The following is an 18,562-nucleotide window of genomic DNA, read 5'->3' as shown; positions in this document are numbered from 1 at the left end:
TGACCTCCTCTCTACGTCTGCACAAAAACTCCAAGCTTTCACATCTCACTCTACAGCTGACATAACCTGCTAACCGGTCTACCTGTAATCCACACTGCATCTTCTCTTTCAACTCATCCCCCAGAGCAGCCAAGGTCATCTCTAAGTGGGATCATGTCACACATACCCCAACATGCTTCTCCCACCATTCTTATCCCCGCTTCTGACCCACACACACTGACTTAAACTTTTTCAGTGTTCCGTCTCTTGATACTTTCCGTGAAACTCCTCCACTGTTCCTATGAGATCCTCCATGGCCTTCTCCCTGAATATTTCCCAAGCATCATCTTGGATCATTCTCGCCTTATTCCCTGCGCTCCGGCTACACTGGCTGCTGTAGCGATGCTCTGCTCTGCCACAGACCTCTCCTGGGACCACCCTTCCCTCACCTCCTTACCTACTGCTAATATTTTTGATTACTTCTCGACCACCATTTCCTGTAAAGTGTTCTCATCTGCCTGAGCCAAGTTCCCCTAGAACTGATTCACAAAGCACTCTGCCTCTGTTCACAATTGCAGCTTAGCATTTCTTTCTGTAAATTTTGTTTACTACTTGTTTCTTTGCCACCACTAGACTGTAATATTACTGAAGGCTGAGACCAGGATTGACTTGGCTCAACGCGTGCCACATAGTATGTGCTCAAGAAATATTTAGAGTAGAATTCCAACGTCTCATGAATGTGTTCTACTTGCAACTTTCTCTTAAACCACCCCCCCCCCATGACTTCAACTCTTCTCTTTAAAAGACTTGTGTTAAAACTAAATAAATGAATAAGTGCTTCATATTGGCAGAAACCACATATACCTACAGGATGAAAAATAATATCAAAATAAAAGCTAGAAAATCTACCTGCTAGCAAATTCCATCCTGTCTTCATAGTGGCTTCAGGTCATCCAACAGAAAAGAAACCCTCAAAATTGGGCAAGTAAATCTGCCCATCAGTGTCTTTTATCATCTCCCGCCTGGCTCCCATCCCTGAATTCGAAGTCTGAAGTTGTGCTTATATAATTCTTAATGGCTCAGCTCATCCCACACTCTAAGACAATCCAGGTGCAAATAAAATGAGCTCTAGGGTATCACAGTCAACCTTGGTCTTGGAGAAGGTCCCCTCTGACCTTGGTGTCCCACCTTCACGGAAGGTCTACTCATTTTCTTAGAAACCAGACTCCCTATTCTTCACGACAGTATCACAGAGTCCCAGCCTCCTTTCTAGTTTTTTTTGTTTTTTGTTTTTTGTTTTTTTTGGCCACACCGCTTAGCTTGCAAGATCTTAGTTCCCCAACCAGGGATCAAACCCAGGCCCCCCCAAACCCCGTCCAGTGCAAGCTCCAAGTCCTAATCACTGGCCCACCAGGGAACTCCCAGCCTCCTTTCTCATTTCTGAGCAGGAGCACCCAAGTTGGTGACCTAAGATCAAGGTGAGCAAGCAGGCAACACAGCCATTGGGTGGCATTCCAAGTGGAGAACTTCCACTGCCTGGGAAGTTCAGAGTCCATGTTGAAGGTCAAGTCGCAAGGAGTTCAAGGACAGAGAACCCAGCTACTGCTGAGCTGTGTTGAAGTTCCTCCAGTACAGATGGTAAAAGACACAGCACACAAGCACTCACCCAAAGAAAGCTGGGGTACCTGTATTAACAGCAGACCAAGGAGACTTCCAAACAAGGAACATTTCCTAGGAGCCAATTCACTTAACAAGGAAAGCATGATTCCCTCTTCTTCCCCTTTTCTTTCACCACCCCCCCCCCCCCGCCCAGAAGAATGAAAGTGGGAGTGAAGACAGGGTTAGTTGAGGAATACAGGGTCTGGAATTGGAAAATTTGGGGCAAACCTATCCAAAGGAAGTTGGCTATGTATTTTGCTCAGGCCTACTGCATTTTGGAGGCTGTTACTCCAATAGATAAGTTACTGTAGACGATGACAGAGATGACTATTCCTGGTTTAAATCCGTACGTCAGGCCTTGGGGCAAATCCCTCTTGACGAGGCCAGGTTCAGAAGCAGCAAGAGACACAAACAAGAATAAATGTCTAGCCCTCATCATGGACCTATGAGCGCAATCAAGGCCTCTGCCCTTCAGCCCCTGGGGACTTGGTACACACAGAGAAAGGAGGGGAGGGCGTCCAAATCGCAGCATCTGTTATCGGTTGCCTCTTGCTCTCTCCCCGCATTCCGGACCTGGCACTCAGGACGTCCTGAAATGGAGAAGGTTGCTGGTAGGAGGATGTTTGCAACTTTCAAATGATTGACTGGAAGCAGAAGTGCCAGGGCGTGAACCCTCAACCCCAGAGTTCACGGGGCCAACCAGCCTGCAGAGCCCGAGCCCTTGATCCTGCTAGACAGGCAGTTCTCATTAAGCAATGCCGCTGGACTCAGTGCCAAAAACATAAGGCCAACTGCTCCCTCCTGGGCTTCATTTCTAGGCTCTGAAATACATGTATTTCTCTAAAATTTCCAAGGCAATCCATCTTTTCTTGGTGGAGGTGCTTGAACAATGCGAACATTTATCGAGCAAGAGATGAGAGTCCAATCATTCTCACAGATGGCCACGGGGAGACATCCCGGGCATGGAGGACAGCCCAGAGAAATGCCACAGGCCTCCCACTCCCTGCAGGGAGCCAGGCCAAAGAGATACTCCTGGATCAGCACAGAAGCAGTGCTCTGGGCTGCCGTCTGCACGATTTCACAGAGTGACCGCACATGCTGGGGCAGCTGACCTTTAAAGGCAGCTCACTCTTTCCTGAGGTTTTTGCGCTGAAAACCAGGAAGTCCTCGGGGACAGCCCTGACTGGAGGAAAATCAACACAGCTCAAGACAGCATCCGAGACGCAAATGTGAACAATTTCCCTTCATGCTGTCAGACCCAGCCGTCCAAAACATCCCCAAAGTGCAATGACCAGGCTCCGTGTTGCAGACAAATTCCACTGCAGGGAGACTGAAATCATGACACCTTTACAGCTCTGGAAGGAAATGAGATGACTGAGTGTTACAATGCCCTGGCGAATTGGGGAAAAATGAGGAAGTTGTTCATTCTCGCTAATTACAGTCTGGGTGTCAAGTTTTCATTTTCAATTTAGGCAGGATATTACGAACTTTGTGTGCTTATGTACTGAGGGTCTAATGAGATTGCCAAGTACACTCTTCTACCCTCATGGACACACAGGATGGGAAAGCCGGTATCTTTTGAGTATATTTCCGGATATACTCTTTCTTCCTCATCTCACTTGTTCCATGGATGAAGTCGTCGTCTTCTTTTTTCGGGGGGCCGAGCAGCATGTGGGATCTTAGTTCCCCAACTAGGGATTGAACCCACGTGCCCTGCAGTGGAAGCTTGAAGTCTTAACCCCTGGACCGCCAGGGAAGTCCCTTTGGACAAAGTCTTCTGATGCCCAGTTTCGACTCTGTTCAGTCCTTTCTCTAGCTGTCCCGTCTCTAAAGCAGGAGTTCTCTGCCTTGGCACCATGGACATCTGGGGTTGAAAAGTTCCTTGTTATGGGGCTCTCCCGTGCACTGTAGGATGTATAGCAACATCCCTGGCCTCTGACCACGAGATACCAAAAGCACCCCCGACCCAGTTGTGACAACCAACTATGTCTCCAGACAACTGCCAAATGTCCCCTGCGGGGTGGGGGATGGGGGCACAGTCACTCCTCTTTGAGGACCAGTGACCTAATGAACACTTCAGTGGTGACATCCATCCTATATCATGATGACATCCCTTCTGTCCACAGAATCTTCCCACATCACCTTCCTACCAATTTCCTATTCCCTCCTCCGCTCCCAGGCCGCTGGGTCACTTGTGAGGACTGCGTTGATAACGCAGGCATTGTCCAGCTCACTGGCTCAACACCCCAGGCCCGCCCAGTGTGCTGTAGGTTACGTCAGCAGAGAGGGAGGCAGGAATGTCAGAAGCCCTCTTCCTCCTGGAACTGGATGGAGCCCGCAAAAAATACAAATACAGAAATTGGCCAAGATGGCGGAGTAGAAAGATCCAGAGCTCACCTCCTCTCATGAGCACACTAAAATCAGAACGATTTGCAGAACAACCATCGACAAAAAAGACTGGAAACTACCAGGAAAGAACTTCTACAAAAAGAAGGAACCACACCAAGATGGCTAGGAGGAGCAGACTCACGATATAATCAAGTCCCATACACCCAGGTGGGTGACCCACAAACTGGAGAATAATTATAGTGCAGAGGTTCTCCCACAGGAGAGTTTGTTTGTTTGTTTATTTATTGGCTGTGTTGGGTCTTCTTTGCTGCGCACGGGCTTTCTCTAGTCGCGGCAACTGGGGGCTACTCTTCGTTGTGGTGCGTGGGCTTCATATTGCAATGGCTTCTCTTGTCACGGAGCACGGGCCCTAGGCACGTGGGCTTCAGTAGTTGTGGCTCGTGGACTCTAGAGCACAGGCTCAGTAGTTGTGGCACACGGGCTTAGTTGCTCCGCGGCATGTGGGATCTTCCTGGACCAGGGCTCGAACCTGTGTCCCTTGCATTGGCAGGCGGATTCTTAACCACTGCGCCACCAGGGAAGTCCCCAGGAGTGAGAGTTCTGAGCCCCATGTCAGGCTCCCCAGCCTGGGGTCCTGCACCAGGAAGATGAGCCCCCAGAGCATTTGGCTCTGAAGGCCAGCAGGGCTTAATTTCAGGAGTCCCAAACGACTGGAGGAAATAGAGACTTCACTCTTCAAGGGGGAACACAAAATCTCAAATGCACCAGGACCCAGGGCAAAAGCACTATTTTGATAGGAGCCTGGGCCAGACCCACCTGCTGGTCTTAGAGAGTCTCCTGGAGAGGCAGAGTGTGTGGGGGGGTGCCTGCAGATAACCCTGGGGACAGAGACCCTGATGGCAGCCGTTCTGGGGAGCTTCTACCACGTGGACACTGGTGCAGGAGGGCACCATGGTGGGATCCTCCCTCTAGTTCATTAGCACCAAGACCTGGTACCACCCAACAGCTGGTAGGCACCAGTGCTACGACACCTCAGGCCAAGCAACTAACTGAGTAGGGACACAGCCCCACTCATCAGCAGACATGCTGCCTAAAGACTTTCTGAGCCCACAGCCGCCTCTAGACATAGCCCTTAAACACAGCCCTGCCCACCAGAGGGCCAGGACCCAGCTCCCCCCACCAACGGGCAGGCACCAGCTCTGCCCTCTAGGAAGCTTGCATTAGCCTCCAGACCAGCCTCACCCGCCAGGGTGCACATACCAGATGCAGCAAGACTACAATGCTGCAGCCTACAGACCCAGCCTGCCCACCATAGGCCAGACCCTGCCCAGGGACCAGCTAAGACCTGTCCCTGCCTAGCAGCAGGCCAACATAAGCTTCAGGACACCCTGGAGCCTGTACACAACTGTCTCAGGAATCGCCCCCTCACCACCAGTGATCTGACACCAGCTCTGGGATCACCTGGGCCCTGCAGCCAAACTCCAGGACTCAGCTCTGCCTGCAAGTACTCCAGCAATAACTCCAGGATCTGGCTTCACCCACCAGTGAGCCAGCACTAGCCCTGGAGTCCCCTGGGTTTCTACAGTCAGCTCCCTCCTGACCCGGCAGCCTCCACACAAGGCAGGGTCTGGCAACCAACTGGATTAGGAGCTAACCAAGCCTACCAGGTCACCCACATAGCCCACCACAACAGAAGGACTCATCAGCCCTCATAGGGGGAACCCCTAAAGCATACAGCTTGGGTGATGAGAGGGGAGTGCACTACTGGGATGCATAGGACGTCTCCTAAAGAAGGCCACTTCTCCATTCATCCAAAAGTAGCAGAACACACATTTTTTCAAGCGCACAAGGAACATGCTCCAGGATAGATCACATGCAAGGCCACAAAACAAGCCGCGGTAAATTTAAGAAAACTGAAATCATATCAACCATCTTTTCTGACCAACAATGCTATGAGACTAGAAATCAACTATAAGAAAAAAATGCAAAAAACACAAACACATCGAAGCTAAACAATATGCTACTAAACAACCAATGTATCACTGAAGAAATCAAAGAAGACATTTAAAAATACCTAGAGACAAATGAAAATGAAAGCATGATGATCTAAAACCTATGGAACGCAGCAATAGCACTTCTAAGAAGGAAGTTTATAGTGATACAAGCCTACCTCAGGAAACAAGAAAAATCTCAAATAATCTAACCTTACATCTAAAGGAACTAGAGAAAGAAGAACAAACAAAACCCAAAGTTACTAGAAGGAAAGAAATCATAAAGATCAGAGCAGAAATAAATGGAACAGAGACTAAAAAAACAATAGAAAAGATCAATAAAACTAAGAGCTGGTTCTTTGAAAAGATAAACAAAATTGATAAACCTTTAGCCAGAGTCATCAAGAAAAAAGGGAGATGGACCACATCTATAATATCGGAAATGAAAAAGGAGAAGTCACAACTGACCCCACTGAAATACAAAGGACCTTAAGAGACTACTACGAACAACTATATGCCAATAAAATGGACAACCTTGAAGAAATGGACAAATTCTTAGAAAGGTACAACCTCCCAAGACTGAACCAAGAAGGAATAGAAAATATGAACAGGCCAACTAACGTGAATGAAACTGAATCAGTAATTTTAAAACTCCCAACAAAAAAGTGCAGGACCAGATGGCTTCACAGGTGAGTTCCACCAAACATTTAGAGAAGAGTTAACACCTAGCCTTCTCAGACTATTCCAAAAAAGTAAAGAGAAAGGAACACTTCTGAACTCATTCTATGAGGCCAGCATCACCCTGATACCAAAACCAGACAAAGGTATCACAAAAAAGGTAATTACAGGCCAATATCACTGATAAACATAGATGTAAAAATCCTCAACAAAATATTAGCAAACCAAATACAAGACGTTAAAGGGATCATACACCATGATCAAATGGGATTTATCCCAGGGAGGCAAGAATTTTCAATATCCATAAATCAATCAATGTGATACACCACATTAACAAATTGAAGAATAAAAACCATATGATCAGCAGAGAAATCAAGATGGCAGAGTAGTAGGAAGTGGGACTCACCTCTTTCCACAAATACATCAAGAATATATCTACAAATGTATCTACAGATTCTCACAGAACACCTACTGAACAAAAGCAGAAGACTTCAAACACCTGAAAGGACAAGAAAGATCTCCACATACCCGGCTGTGAGAAAGGAAAAAAAAAAAAGAGGAAGTGGGATGGAATCTGCACCCCTGGGAGGGAGCTAAAGGAGAGGAGAGGTTCCCGCACCCTGGGAAGCCCCCTCACCAGTGGGGAGATCAGCTGGGACAGAAAAGGAGCTTCTGAGGCTTAGAGGAGGAGCACAACAACTGGTTTGTGGCAGGCAGGACAGAGAGAGACCTACACAGAAGGTCTGTGCCACCATCCTGCGCACCCCAGCCTGAGACGCATGTCCTCTGGTATGGGTGGGGGCTGAGTGCTGGAACTTGGGGTTTAGAGGACAGACCTGGGAAGAGGACTGCTGTTGGCTGCATGGAGACAGCCTGAAGGGGCTGGAGTGTGGGGCACCACAGTGGGGAGTGTTCTCAGAAGCAGCCCAGGCCGCCATAGAAACGGAGCGCCATTGTTAAGTGGCATGCAAAGGGAGGGGCGGGGCGACCAGCCTCTTTCCCCACGTGCCAATCCCTGCCTCTGCAGGCTCCAGGAGAGGCTCCCGCCTGGGCAGGCTCTCATGCCCCGGCCACCTCCTTGGCAGTCCCAGGAGCAGACGCTGGTGGGTTGCCCACATGCAGTGGTGGGGCTGAAATTACAGCTGAGCCCCAGGGGCTGTGCAACTTAGGAAGCAGAGCTGAAATCTCTCTCCAGGGCTGTGTGAACCACTGATTTATACCTCCACTGATGGCTTTGCAAATTCAGCACCTGTGGAACATCCAAATGGACAACAGGTGCTCCTGTGGCTGGGACAGGTCTGACCTTAGCAGCTGTGGGCTTTGTGGGTGCGTACACATTGGGGCTGGGCTGGGCCAGAGTCTGAGCTGCCTCCATAGCTCCCACAGCAGGTCCAGGTGCATGATTACTGCAGTCCTTGGACCTGACTTCAGTGGATCTGTCCTGGTGGCCTGGTGAAAACAGTGCCTGAGAGACACCAGGGCCAATTGCCAGCACACCCACGAATGAGGTGGGGCCGAGGGCAATGCCAACAACAGTGTACTTTGTGAGCCCGCACAACGGGTGAAAAGTGACACAACAGAGCACGCTCACAGGTGAACAGCTCCAGCAGACGAATACTCAGTGGCTCCTCTCCCAGTGGGAGCCCTCCAATCCCGCCTGCCTCACACTGCAGATCAGAAATGAAGCTCAGAAACAGACCTGGGGGCTTCCACTCCAACAACTAGGGAGCAGACCCTGCCCCTGACAGGGCAGTGACAACCACAGAGCAAAGAGGAGGCCCCACTCAATATCCATAACACCAGTCACACCTCCTATCAAGAGGTTAGTGGCCAGCACACACTGAGGAAAGAGGTGGCAGGTATCCATACTGAAAACAGCCCTTGCACCAAAAAATATTAAATCCGCGCAGGCTACACAGGAACATTCCCACATAAAAATAGCCCTCCAAGACCACAGTATATAATTATTTCTTCTAAACTCATAGAGCAAGAGAAATATAAGTAAAATGAAAAAGCAGAGGAACCACATCCAAATAAAAGATCAAGAGAATTCCCCTCAAAGAACAAACAATGAAACGGACCTCTTCAGTCTAATAGACACTGAGTTCAAAAAGGAGATAATGAAAATACTGAAGGAATTAAGAAGGGCTATTGACATAAATGCAGACTACTGTAAAAAGAACTAGAAACTATAAGGAAGAGCCAAGAAAAATTAGTGAATTCATTTGAAGAGAAGAAAGCTGAATTAAAGGCTATGAATAGGGACCTCCCTGGTGGTCCAGCAGTCAAGACTCCACGCTCCCAATGCAGGGGGCCCGGGTTCAATCCCTGGTCAGGGAACTAGATCCCACATGCTGCCACTAAAGATTCCACAGCCACAACTAAAGATTCCACATGCTGCAACTAAAGATTCTGCATGCCACAACTAAAGATCCAGCACGTGGTAATGAAGATCCCACACGCAGCAATGAAGATCCCATGTGCCACAACTAAGACCCAGCACAGCCAAATAAATAAATATTTTTAAAATAAAAAATAAAGGCTATGAATAGCAGGATGAATAAGTGATCTGGAAGATAAAATAATGGAAATCACCCAATTAGAACAACAGCAGAAACCCAAATGAAAAAAAAAAATGAAAGCAATATAAGAGACCTATGGGATAATATAAAGTGTGCCAATGTATGCATAATAGGGGTCCCAAGAGGAAAAGAAAGAGAAAAGAGGATTGAAAATGTATTTGAAGAAATTATGGCTGAAAACTTCTCAAACCTAAAGAAGGAAACACATATCCAGATACAGGAAGCACAGAGGGTTCTGAACAAGATAAACCCAAACAGACCTACACCAAGACATATTATAATAAAAATGGCAAAAGTTAAAGATAAAGAGAGGATTCTAAAGGCAGCAAGAGAAAAACAAAGAGTTAATTACAAGGGAACCCCCATAAGGCTCTCAGCTGATTTCTCTACAGAAACGTTGCAGGCCAGAAGGGAGTGGCAAGAGATATTCAAAGTCCTGAAAGGGAAAAAATCTGCAACCTAGGATACTCTACCCAGAAAGATTATCATTTAGAATGAAAGGAGAGACAAAGAATTTCTCAGACAAGCAAAAACTAAAAGAATACAGCAGTACTAAACCTATCCTAAAGGAAATATTAAAAGGTCTTCTCTAAATAGAAAAGAAGTAAGAATACAGAGGAAAGGGAAGATCACAATTGGAAAGTAAATCACTTAAATAAGCCAGTACACAGATTTTTTTGAAAAAATCAAAAAATTTCTGTGAAAGCAATGATAACCACAATGAATAGCAAAAGGACAAACATGAAGATGCAAAAGGGGACGTCAAAGTCATAAAATGTCAGGGGGGAGAGTAAGAAAACGTAGATATTTTTTTCTAGAATGTGTTTGAGCCTATATGACTACCAGTCTAAAGCAAGTAGATATAGAGGGGTTAACATACTTAAAAAATAGGGCAACCATAAATCAAGAACATACAGTAGATTCACAAAAAACAAAAAGAAGAGAACAAAAGCATAATACAAAAAAAATCATCAAGCCACAAAAGGAAAAACAAAAAGAAAGGGACAAAGAGAAATAAGATCAATGGGAAAATAAGGTTTAAAATGGCAATAAATAGATATCTATCAATAATTACCTTAAATGTCAATGGACTAAAGGCTCCAATCAAAAGACACAGAGTGGCAGATTGAATTAAAAAAACAAGAGCCTACAATATGCTGCCTACAAGAGACCCACTTTAGGGCAAAGGACACACATAAGAGATGGAAAAAAGATATTTCATGCAAAGGGAAATGACAAGAAAGCAGGGGTCACAATACTCATATCAGACAAAATAGACTTCAAAACAAAGGTTATAAAGAAAGATAAAGAAGGACACTATATAATGATAAAAGGATCAATACAAGGTGAGGATATTATACTCATTAACATATATGCACCCAATATAGAAGCACCCACATACATAAAACAAATACTAACAGACATAAAAGGAGAAATTGACAGGAATACAATAATTGTAGGAGACTTTAACACCCCACTCACATCAATGGACATATCTTTGAGACAGAAAATCAATAAGGCAACAGAGATCCTAAATAATACAATAGAACAGTTACACTTGTTATCTTCAGGACATTACATCCAAAAAAAGCAGAATACACATTTCAAGTGCACATGGAATATTCTCTAGGATTGACGACATACTAGGGTCCAAAACAAGCCTCACCGAATTTAAGAGTATAGAAATTACTTCAGGCATCTTTTCTGACCACAATGGCATGAAACTAGAAATCAACCACAGAAAAAGAAATGAGAAAAAAAACCAATTACATCTAAACAACATGCTCCTAAAAAACCAATGGGTCAATGATGAAACCAAAGAAAAAATTTAAAAATACCTAGAGGCAAATGACAATAAAAACACAACCATACAAAATCTATGAGATGCAGCAAGAGCAATTCTTAGAGGGAAGTTCATAGTGATACAGGCCTTCTTCTGGAAATAAGAAAAACCTCAAACAAACAAAACCTAAAGTCAGCAGAAGGAAGGAGATAATAAAGATCAGAGGAAATAAATAAAACAGAGATTAAAACACCAATAGAAAAAAATCAGTAAAACCAAGAGCTCATTCTTTGAAAGGGTAAACAAAATTGACAAACCTTTGACCGGCTCACCAAGAAGAAAAGAGAGAAGACCCAAATAAACAAAATAAGAAATGAAAGAGGAGAAATCACAACTGATACCACAGAAATATGTACTCAAATTGATGGGAAGCGGTAAGATTGTCATTATACAAAGATGGCATAATATTATATGAGGAAAACCCTAAAGACTCCACACAAAAACTACTAGAACTGATCAACGAATTCAGCAAGGTAGCAGGATATGAGATTAATGTACAGAAATCAGTTGCGTTTCTTTACAATAATAATGAAATATCAGAAAGGGAATGTAAACAAACAATTCCTTTTAAAATCACATCAAGGGAGTTCCCTGGTGGTCTAGTGGTTAGGACTCAGCACTTTCAGTGCTGTGGCCTGGGTTCAACACCTGGTGGGGGAACTGAGATCCCGCAAGCTGCACAGTGCAGCCAAATAAATAAATAAATAAATAAAAATAAAACCATATCAAAAAATAAAATACTTAGGAATAAACCTCACCAAGGAGGTAAAAGACTTACATGCTGAGAACTACAAAACATTAATAAAGGAAATTAAAGATGATTCAAAGAAATGGAAAGATATCCCATGCTCTTGGATTGCAAGAATTAATATTGTTAAAATGGCCATATTACCCAAAGCAATCTATGGATTTAATGCAATCCCTATCAAATTACCCATGACTTTTTTTTTTTTAACAGAACTAGAACAAATAATCCTAAAATTTATGTGAAGCCATAAAAGACCCAGAATAGCCAAAGCAATCCTAAGGAAAAAGAACAAAGCAAGAGGCATAACCCTCCCAGACTTCAGACAATACTACAAAGCTACAGTAATCAAAACAGTGTGGTATTGGCACAAAAACAGACATACGGATCAATGGAACAGAATACAGTGCAGAAATAAACCCACACACCGGAGGTCTGCGCAAGATGGCCAAAGAGTAAGACGTGGAGATCACCTTCCTTCCCACAGATACATTAGAAATACATCTACACGTGGAACTGCTCCTACAGAACACCCACTGAACGCTGGCAGAAGACGTCAGACCTCCCAAAAGGCAAGAAACTCCCCACGTACTTGGGTAGGGCAAAAGAAAAAAGAAATAACAGAGACAAAAGAATAGGGACGGGACCTGCACCAGTGGGAGGGAGCGGTGAAGGAGGAAAGGTTTCCACACACTAGGAAGCCCCTTTGCGGGCGGAGACTGTGGGTGGCAGAGGGGGGAAGCTTTGGAGCCACGGAGGAGAGCGCAGCCACAGGGGTGCGGAGGGCAAAGCGGAGAGGTTCCCGCACAGAGGATCGGCGCCGAGCAGCACTCATCAGCCTGAGAGGCTTGTCTGCTCCCCCACCGGGGTGGGCGGGGCTGGGAGCTGAGGCTCGGGCTTCGGTCGGATCGCAGGGAGAGGACTGGGGTTGGCGGTGTGAACACAGCCTGAAGGGGGCTAGTGCACCACAGCTAGCCGGGAAGGAGTCCGGGAAAAGGTCTGGAGCTGCCGAGGAGGCCAGAGACTTTTTCTTGCCTCTTTGTTTCACGGCCCGCAAGGAGAGGGGATTCAGAGCGCCGCTTAAAGGAGCTCCAGAGATGGGCACGAGCCGCGGCTATCATAGCGGACCCCAGAGATGGGCATGAGATGCTAAGGCTGCTGCTGCTGCCACCAAGAGGCCTGTGTGCGAGCACAGGTCACTCTCCACACCGCCCCTCCCGGGAGCCTGTGCAGCCTGCCACGGCCAGGCTCCCGTGATCCAGGGACAACTTCCCCGGGAGAACGCACGGCGCACCTCAGGCTGCTGCAACATCACGCCAGCCTCTGCCGCCGCAGGCTCGCCCCGCATCCGCATCCGTATCCCTCCCCCCGCCCGCCTGAGTGAGCCAGAGCCCCTGAATCGGCTGCTCCTTTAACCCCGTCCTGTGTGAGCGAAGAACAGACGCCCTCAGGTGACCTACATGCAGAGGCAGGTCCAAATCCAAAGCTGAACCCCAGGAGCTGTACAAACAAAGAAGAGAAAGGGAAATCTCTCCCAGCAGCCTCAGAAGCAGCAGATTAAAGCTCCACAAACAACTTGATGTACCTGCATCTGTTGAATACCTGAATAGACAACGAATCATCCCAAATTCAGGAGGTGGACTTTGGGAGCAGGATATATTAATTTTTCCCCTTTTCCTTTTTTTGTGAATGTATATGTGTATGCTTCTGGGTGAGATTTTGTCTGTATAGCTTTGTTTTCACCATTTGTCCTAGGGTTCGGTCCATCCGGTTTTTGTTTTGTTTTGTTTTGTTTTGTTTTTTACTTAAAAAATTTTCTTTCTTAATAAATTTTTTCTTGATAATTTTTTCCTTATTTTTTATTTTAAAAAATTAAAAAATTTTTTTTCTTAATTTTTTTCTTAATTTTTATTTTAAAAAATTAAAAAATTTTCTTAATACATTTTTCTTAATTTTTTCTTATTTTTTATTATAAAAAATTAATAAATTTATTTTTAAAAATTAAAAAAAAATTTTTCTTAATAAATTTTTAAATAATTTTTTTCTTATTTTTTATTATAATAGCTTTATTTTATTTTATCCTCTTTCTTTCTCTCTATTTTTTCTCCCTTTTATTCTGAGCCGTGTGGATGAAAGGCTCTTGGTGCTCCAGCCAGGCATCAGGGCTGTGCCTCTGAGGTGGGAGAGCCAACTTCAGGACACTGGTCCACAAGAGACCTCCCAGCTCCACGTAATACCAAACGGTGAAAACCTCTCAGAGATCTCCATCTCAACATCAAGACCCAGCTTCACTCAACGACCAGCAAGCTACAGTGCTGGACACCCTATGCCAAACAACTAGCAAGACAGGAACACAACCCCACCCATTAGCAGAGAGGCTGCCTAAAATGATAATAAGCTCACAGACACCCCAAAATACACCACCAGACGTGGACGTGCCCACCAGAAAGACAAGATCCAGCCTCATCCACCAGAACACAGACACTAGTCCCCTCCACCAGGAAGCCTACACAACCCACTGAACCAACCTTAGCCACAGGGGACAGATACCAAAAACAACGAGAATTACGAACCTGCAGCCTGTGAAAAGGAGACCCCAAACACAGTAAGATAAGCAAAATGAGAAAACAGAAAAACACACAGCAGATGAAGGAGCAGGGTCAAAACACACCAGACCTAACAAATGAAGAGGAAATAGGCAGTCTACCTGAAAAAGAATTCAGAATAATGATAGTAAAGATGATCCAAAATCTTGGAAATAGAATAGACAAAATGCAAGAAACATTTAACAAGGACGTAGAAGAACTAAAGAGGAACCAAGCAACGATGAAAAACACAATAAATGAAATTAAAAATACTCTAGAAGGGATCAATAGCAGAATAACGGAGGCAGAAGAACGGATAAGTGACCTGGAAGATAAAATAGTGGAAATAACTACTGCAGAGCAGAATAAAGAAAAAAGAATGAAAAGAACTGAGGACAGTCTCAGAGACCTATGGGACAACATTAAACGCACCAACATTCGAATTATAGGGGTCCCAGAAGAAGAAGAGAAAAAGAAAGGGACTGAGAAAATATTTGAAGAGATCATAGTTGAAAACTTCCCTAATATGGGAAAGGAAATAGTTAATCAAGTCCTGGAAACACAGAGAGTCCCATACAGGATAAATCCAAGGAGAAACACACCAAGACACATATTAATCAAACTATCAAAAATTAAATATAAAGAAAACATATTAAAAGCAGCAAGGGAAAAACAACAAATAACACACAAGGGAATCCCCATAAGGTTAACAGCTGATCTTTCAGCAGAAACTCTACAAGCCAGAAGGGAGTGGCAGGATATACTTAAAGTGATGAAGGAGAAAAACCTACAACCAAGATTACTCTACCCAGCAAGGATCTCATTCAGATTTGATGGAGAAATTAAAACCTTTACAGACAAGCAAAAGCTGAGAGAGTTCAGCACCACCAAACCAGCTTTACAACAAATGCTAAAGGAATTTCTCTAGGCAAGAAACACAAGAGAAGGAAAACACCTACAATAACAAACCCAAAACATTTAAGAAAATGAGAATAGGAACATACATATCAATAATTACCTTAAATGTAAATGGATTAAATGCTCCCACCAAAAGACACAGACTGGCTGAATGGATATGAAAACAAGACCCGTATATATGTTGTCTACAAGAGACCCACTTCAGACCTAGGGACACATACAGACTGAAAGTGAGGGGATGGAAAAAGATATTCCATGCAAATGGAAATCAAAAGAAAGCTGGAGTAGCAATTCTCATATCAGACAAAATAGACTTTAAAATAAAGACTATTACAAGAGACAAAGAAGGACACTATATAATGATCAAGGGGTCGATCCAAGAAGAAGGTATAACAACTGTAAATATTTATGCACCCAACATAGGAGCACCTCAATACATAAGGCAAATACTAACAGCCATAAAAGGGGAAATCGACAGTAACACAATCATAGTAGGGGACTTTAACACCCCACTTTCACCAATGGACAGATCATCCAAAATGAAAATAAATAAGGAAACACAATCTTTAAATGATACATTAAACAAGATGGACTTAATTGATATTTATAGGACATTCCACCCAAAAACAACAGAATACACATTTTTCTCAAGTGCTCATGGAACATTCTCCAGGATAGATCATATCTTGGGTCACAAATCAAGCCTTGGTAAATTTAAGAAAATTGAAATCGTTATCAAGTATCTTTTCCAACCACAACGCTATGAGACTAGATGTCAATTACAGGAAAAGATCTGTAAAAAATACAAACACATGGAGGCTACACAATACACTACTTAATAACGAAGTGATCACTGAAGAAATCAAAGAGGAAATCAAAAAATACCTAGAAACAAATGACAATGGAGACACGACGACCCAAAACCTATGGGATGCAGCAAAAGCAGTTCTAAGAGGGAAGTTTATAGCAATACAAGCCTACATCAAGAAACAGGAAACATCTCGAATAAACAACCTAACCTTGCACCTAAAGCAATTAGAGAAAGAAGAACAAAAAAAACCCCAAAGCTAGCAGAAGGAAAGAAATCATAAAGATCAGATCAGAAATAAATGAAAAAGAAATGAAGGAGACAATAGCAAAGATCAATAAAACTAAAAGATGGTTCTTTGAGAAGATAAACAAAATTGATAAACCATTAGCCAGACTCATCAAGAGAAAAAGGGAGAAGACTCAAATCAATAGAATTAGAAATGAAAAAGGAGAAGTAACAACTGACACTGCAGAAATACAAACGATCATGAGAGATTACTACAAGCAACTCTATGCCAATAAAATGGACAACCTGGAAGAAATGGACAAATTCTTAGAAATGCACAACCTGCCGAGACTGAACCAGGAAGAAATAGAAAATATGAACAGACCAATCACAAGCACTGAAATTGAAACTGATTAAAAATCTTCCAACAAACAAAAGCCCAGGACCAGATGGCTTCACAGGCGAATTCTATCAAACATTTAGAGAAGAGCTAACACCTATCCTTCTCAAACTCTTCCAAAATATTGCAGAGGGAGGAACACTCCCCAACTCATTCTACGAGGCCACCATCACCCTGATACCAAAACCAGACAAAGATGTCACAAAGAAAGAAAACTACAGGCCAATATCACTGATGAACATAAATGCAAAAATCCTCAACAAAATACTAGCAAACAGAATCCAACAGCACATTAAAAGGATTATACACCACGATCAAGTGGGGTTTATTCCAGGAATGCAAGGATTCTTCAATATACGCAAATCAATCAACGTGATACATCATATTAACAAATTGAAGGAGAAAAACCATATGATCATCTCAATAGATGCAGAGAAAGCTTTCGACAAAATTCAACACCCATTTATGATAAAAGCCCCGCAGAAAGTAGGCATAGAGGGAACTTTCCTCAACATAATAAAGGCCATATATGACAAACCCACAGCCAACATTGTCCTCAATGGTGAAAAACTGAAACCATTTCCACTAAGATCAGGAACAAGACAAGGTTGCCCACTCTCACCACTATTATTCAACATAGTTTTGGAAGTGTTAGCCACAGCAATCAGAGAAGAAAAAGAAATAAAAGGAATCCAAACCGGAAAAGAAGAAGTAAAGCTGTCACTGTTTGCAGATGACATGATACTATACATAGAGAATCCTAAAGATGCTACCAGAAAACTACTAGAGCTAATCAATGAATTTGGTAAAGTAGCAGGATACAAAATTAATGCACAGAAATCTCTTGCATTCCTATACACTAATGATGAAAAATCTGAAAGTGAAATTAAGAAAACATTCCCATTTACCATTGCAACAAAAAGAATAAAATATCTAAGAATAAACCTACCTAAGGAGACAAAAGACCTGTATGCAGAAAACTATAAGACACTGATGAAAGAAATTAAAGATGATACAAATAGATGGAGAGATATACCATGTTCTTGGATTGGAAGAATCAACACTGTGAAAATGACTCTACTGCCCAAAGCAATCTACAGATTCAATGCAATCCCTATCAAACTACCACTGGCAGTCTTCACAGAACTAGAACAAAAAATTTCACAATTTGTATGGAAACACAAAAGACCCCGAATAGCCAAAGCAATCTTGAGAAAGAAAAATGGAGCTGGAGGAATCAGGCTCCCTGACTTCAGACTATATTACAAAGCTACAGTAATCAAGACAGTTTGGTACCGGCACAAAAACAGAAACATAGATCAATGGAACAGGATAGAAAGCCCAGAAATAAACCCATGCACATATGGTCACCTTATCTTTGATAAAGGAGGCAAGCATACACAGTGGAGAAAAGACAGCCTCTTCAATAAGTGTTGCTGGGAAAACTGGACAGGTACATGTAAAAGTATAAAATTAGAACACTCCCTAACACCATACACAAAAATAAACTCAAAATGGATTAAAGACCTAAATGTAAGGCCAGACACTATCAAACTCTTAGAGGAAAACATAGGCAGAACTCTCTATGACATAAATCACAGCAAGATCCTTTTTGACCCAACTCCTAGAGAAATGGAAATAAAAACACAAACAAATGGGACCTAATGAAACTTCAAAGCTTTTGCACAGCAAAGGAAACCATAAACAAGACCAAAAGACAACCCTCAGAATGGGAGAAAATATTAGCAAATGAAGCAACTGACAAAGGATTAATCTCCAAGATTTACAAGCAGCTCA

At 43.5% G+C, this 18,562-nt stretch overlaps 1 protein-coding gene across 1 annotated transcript in view; it reads left to right on the top strand.

Annotated features, from left to right (window-relative positions):
* The window catches only part of MID1 (midline 1), a 398,682-nt gene extending 386,128 nt beyond the window's left edge, over nucleotides 1-12,554 (top strand). The window contains exon 10 of the mRNA XM_082447129.1: nucleotides 12,040-12,554. Within this exon, the coding sequence (XP_082303255.1) occupies nucleotide 12,040 (1 nt within the window). The 3' untranslated portion in view covers nucleotides 12,041-12,554. The remainder of the gene's footprint in view (nucleotides 1-12,039) is intronic.
* The last annotated feature ends 6,008 nt before the right edge of the window (nucleotides 12,555-18,562 follow it).

This window comes from Balaenoptera physalus (genome assembly GCF_965194825.1).
Source record: "Balaenoptera physalus genome assembly, chromosome: X".
Lineage (NCBI taxonomy): Eukaryota > Metazoa > Chordata > Mammalia > Artiodactyla > Balaenopteridae > Balaenoptera > Balaenoptera physalus.
The sequence above is the reverse complement of the archived record's forward strand: the minus strand, read 5'-3'. Positions and strand labels throughout refer to the sequence as shown.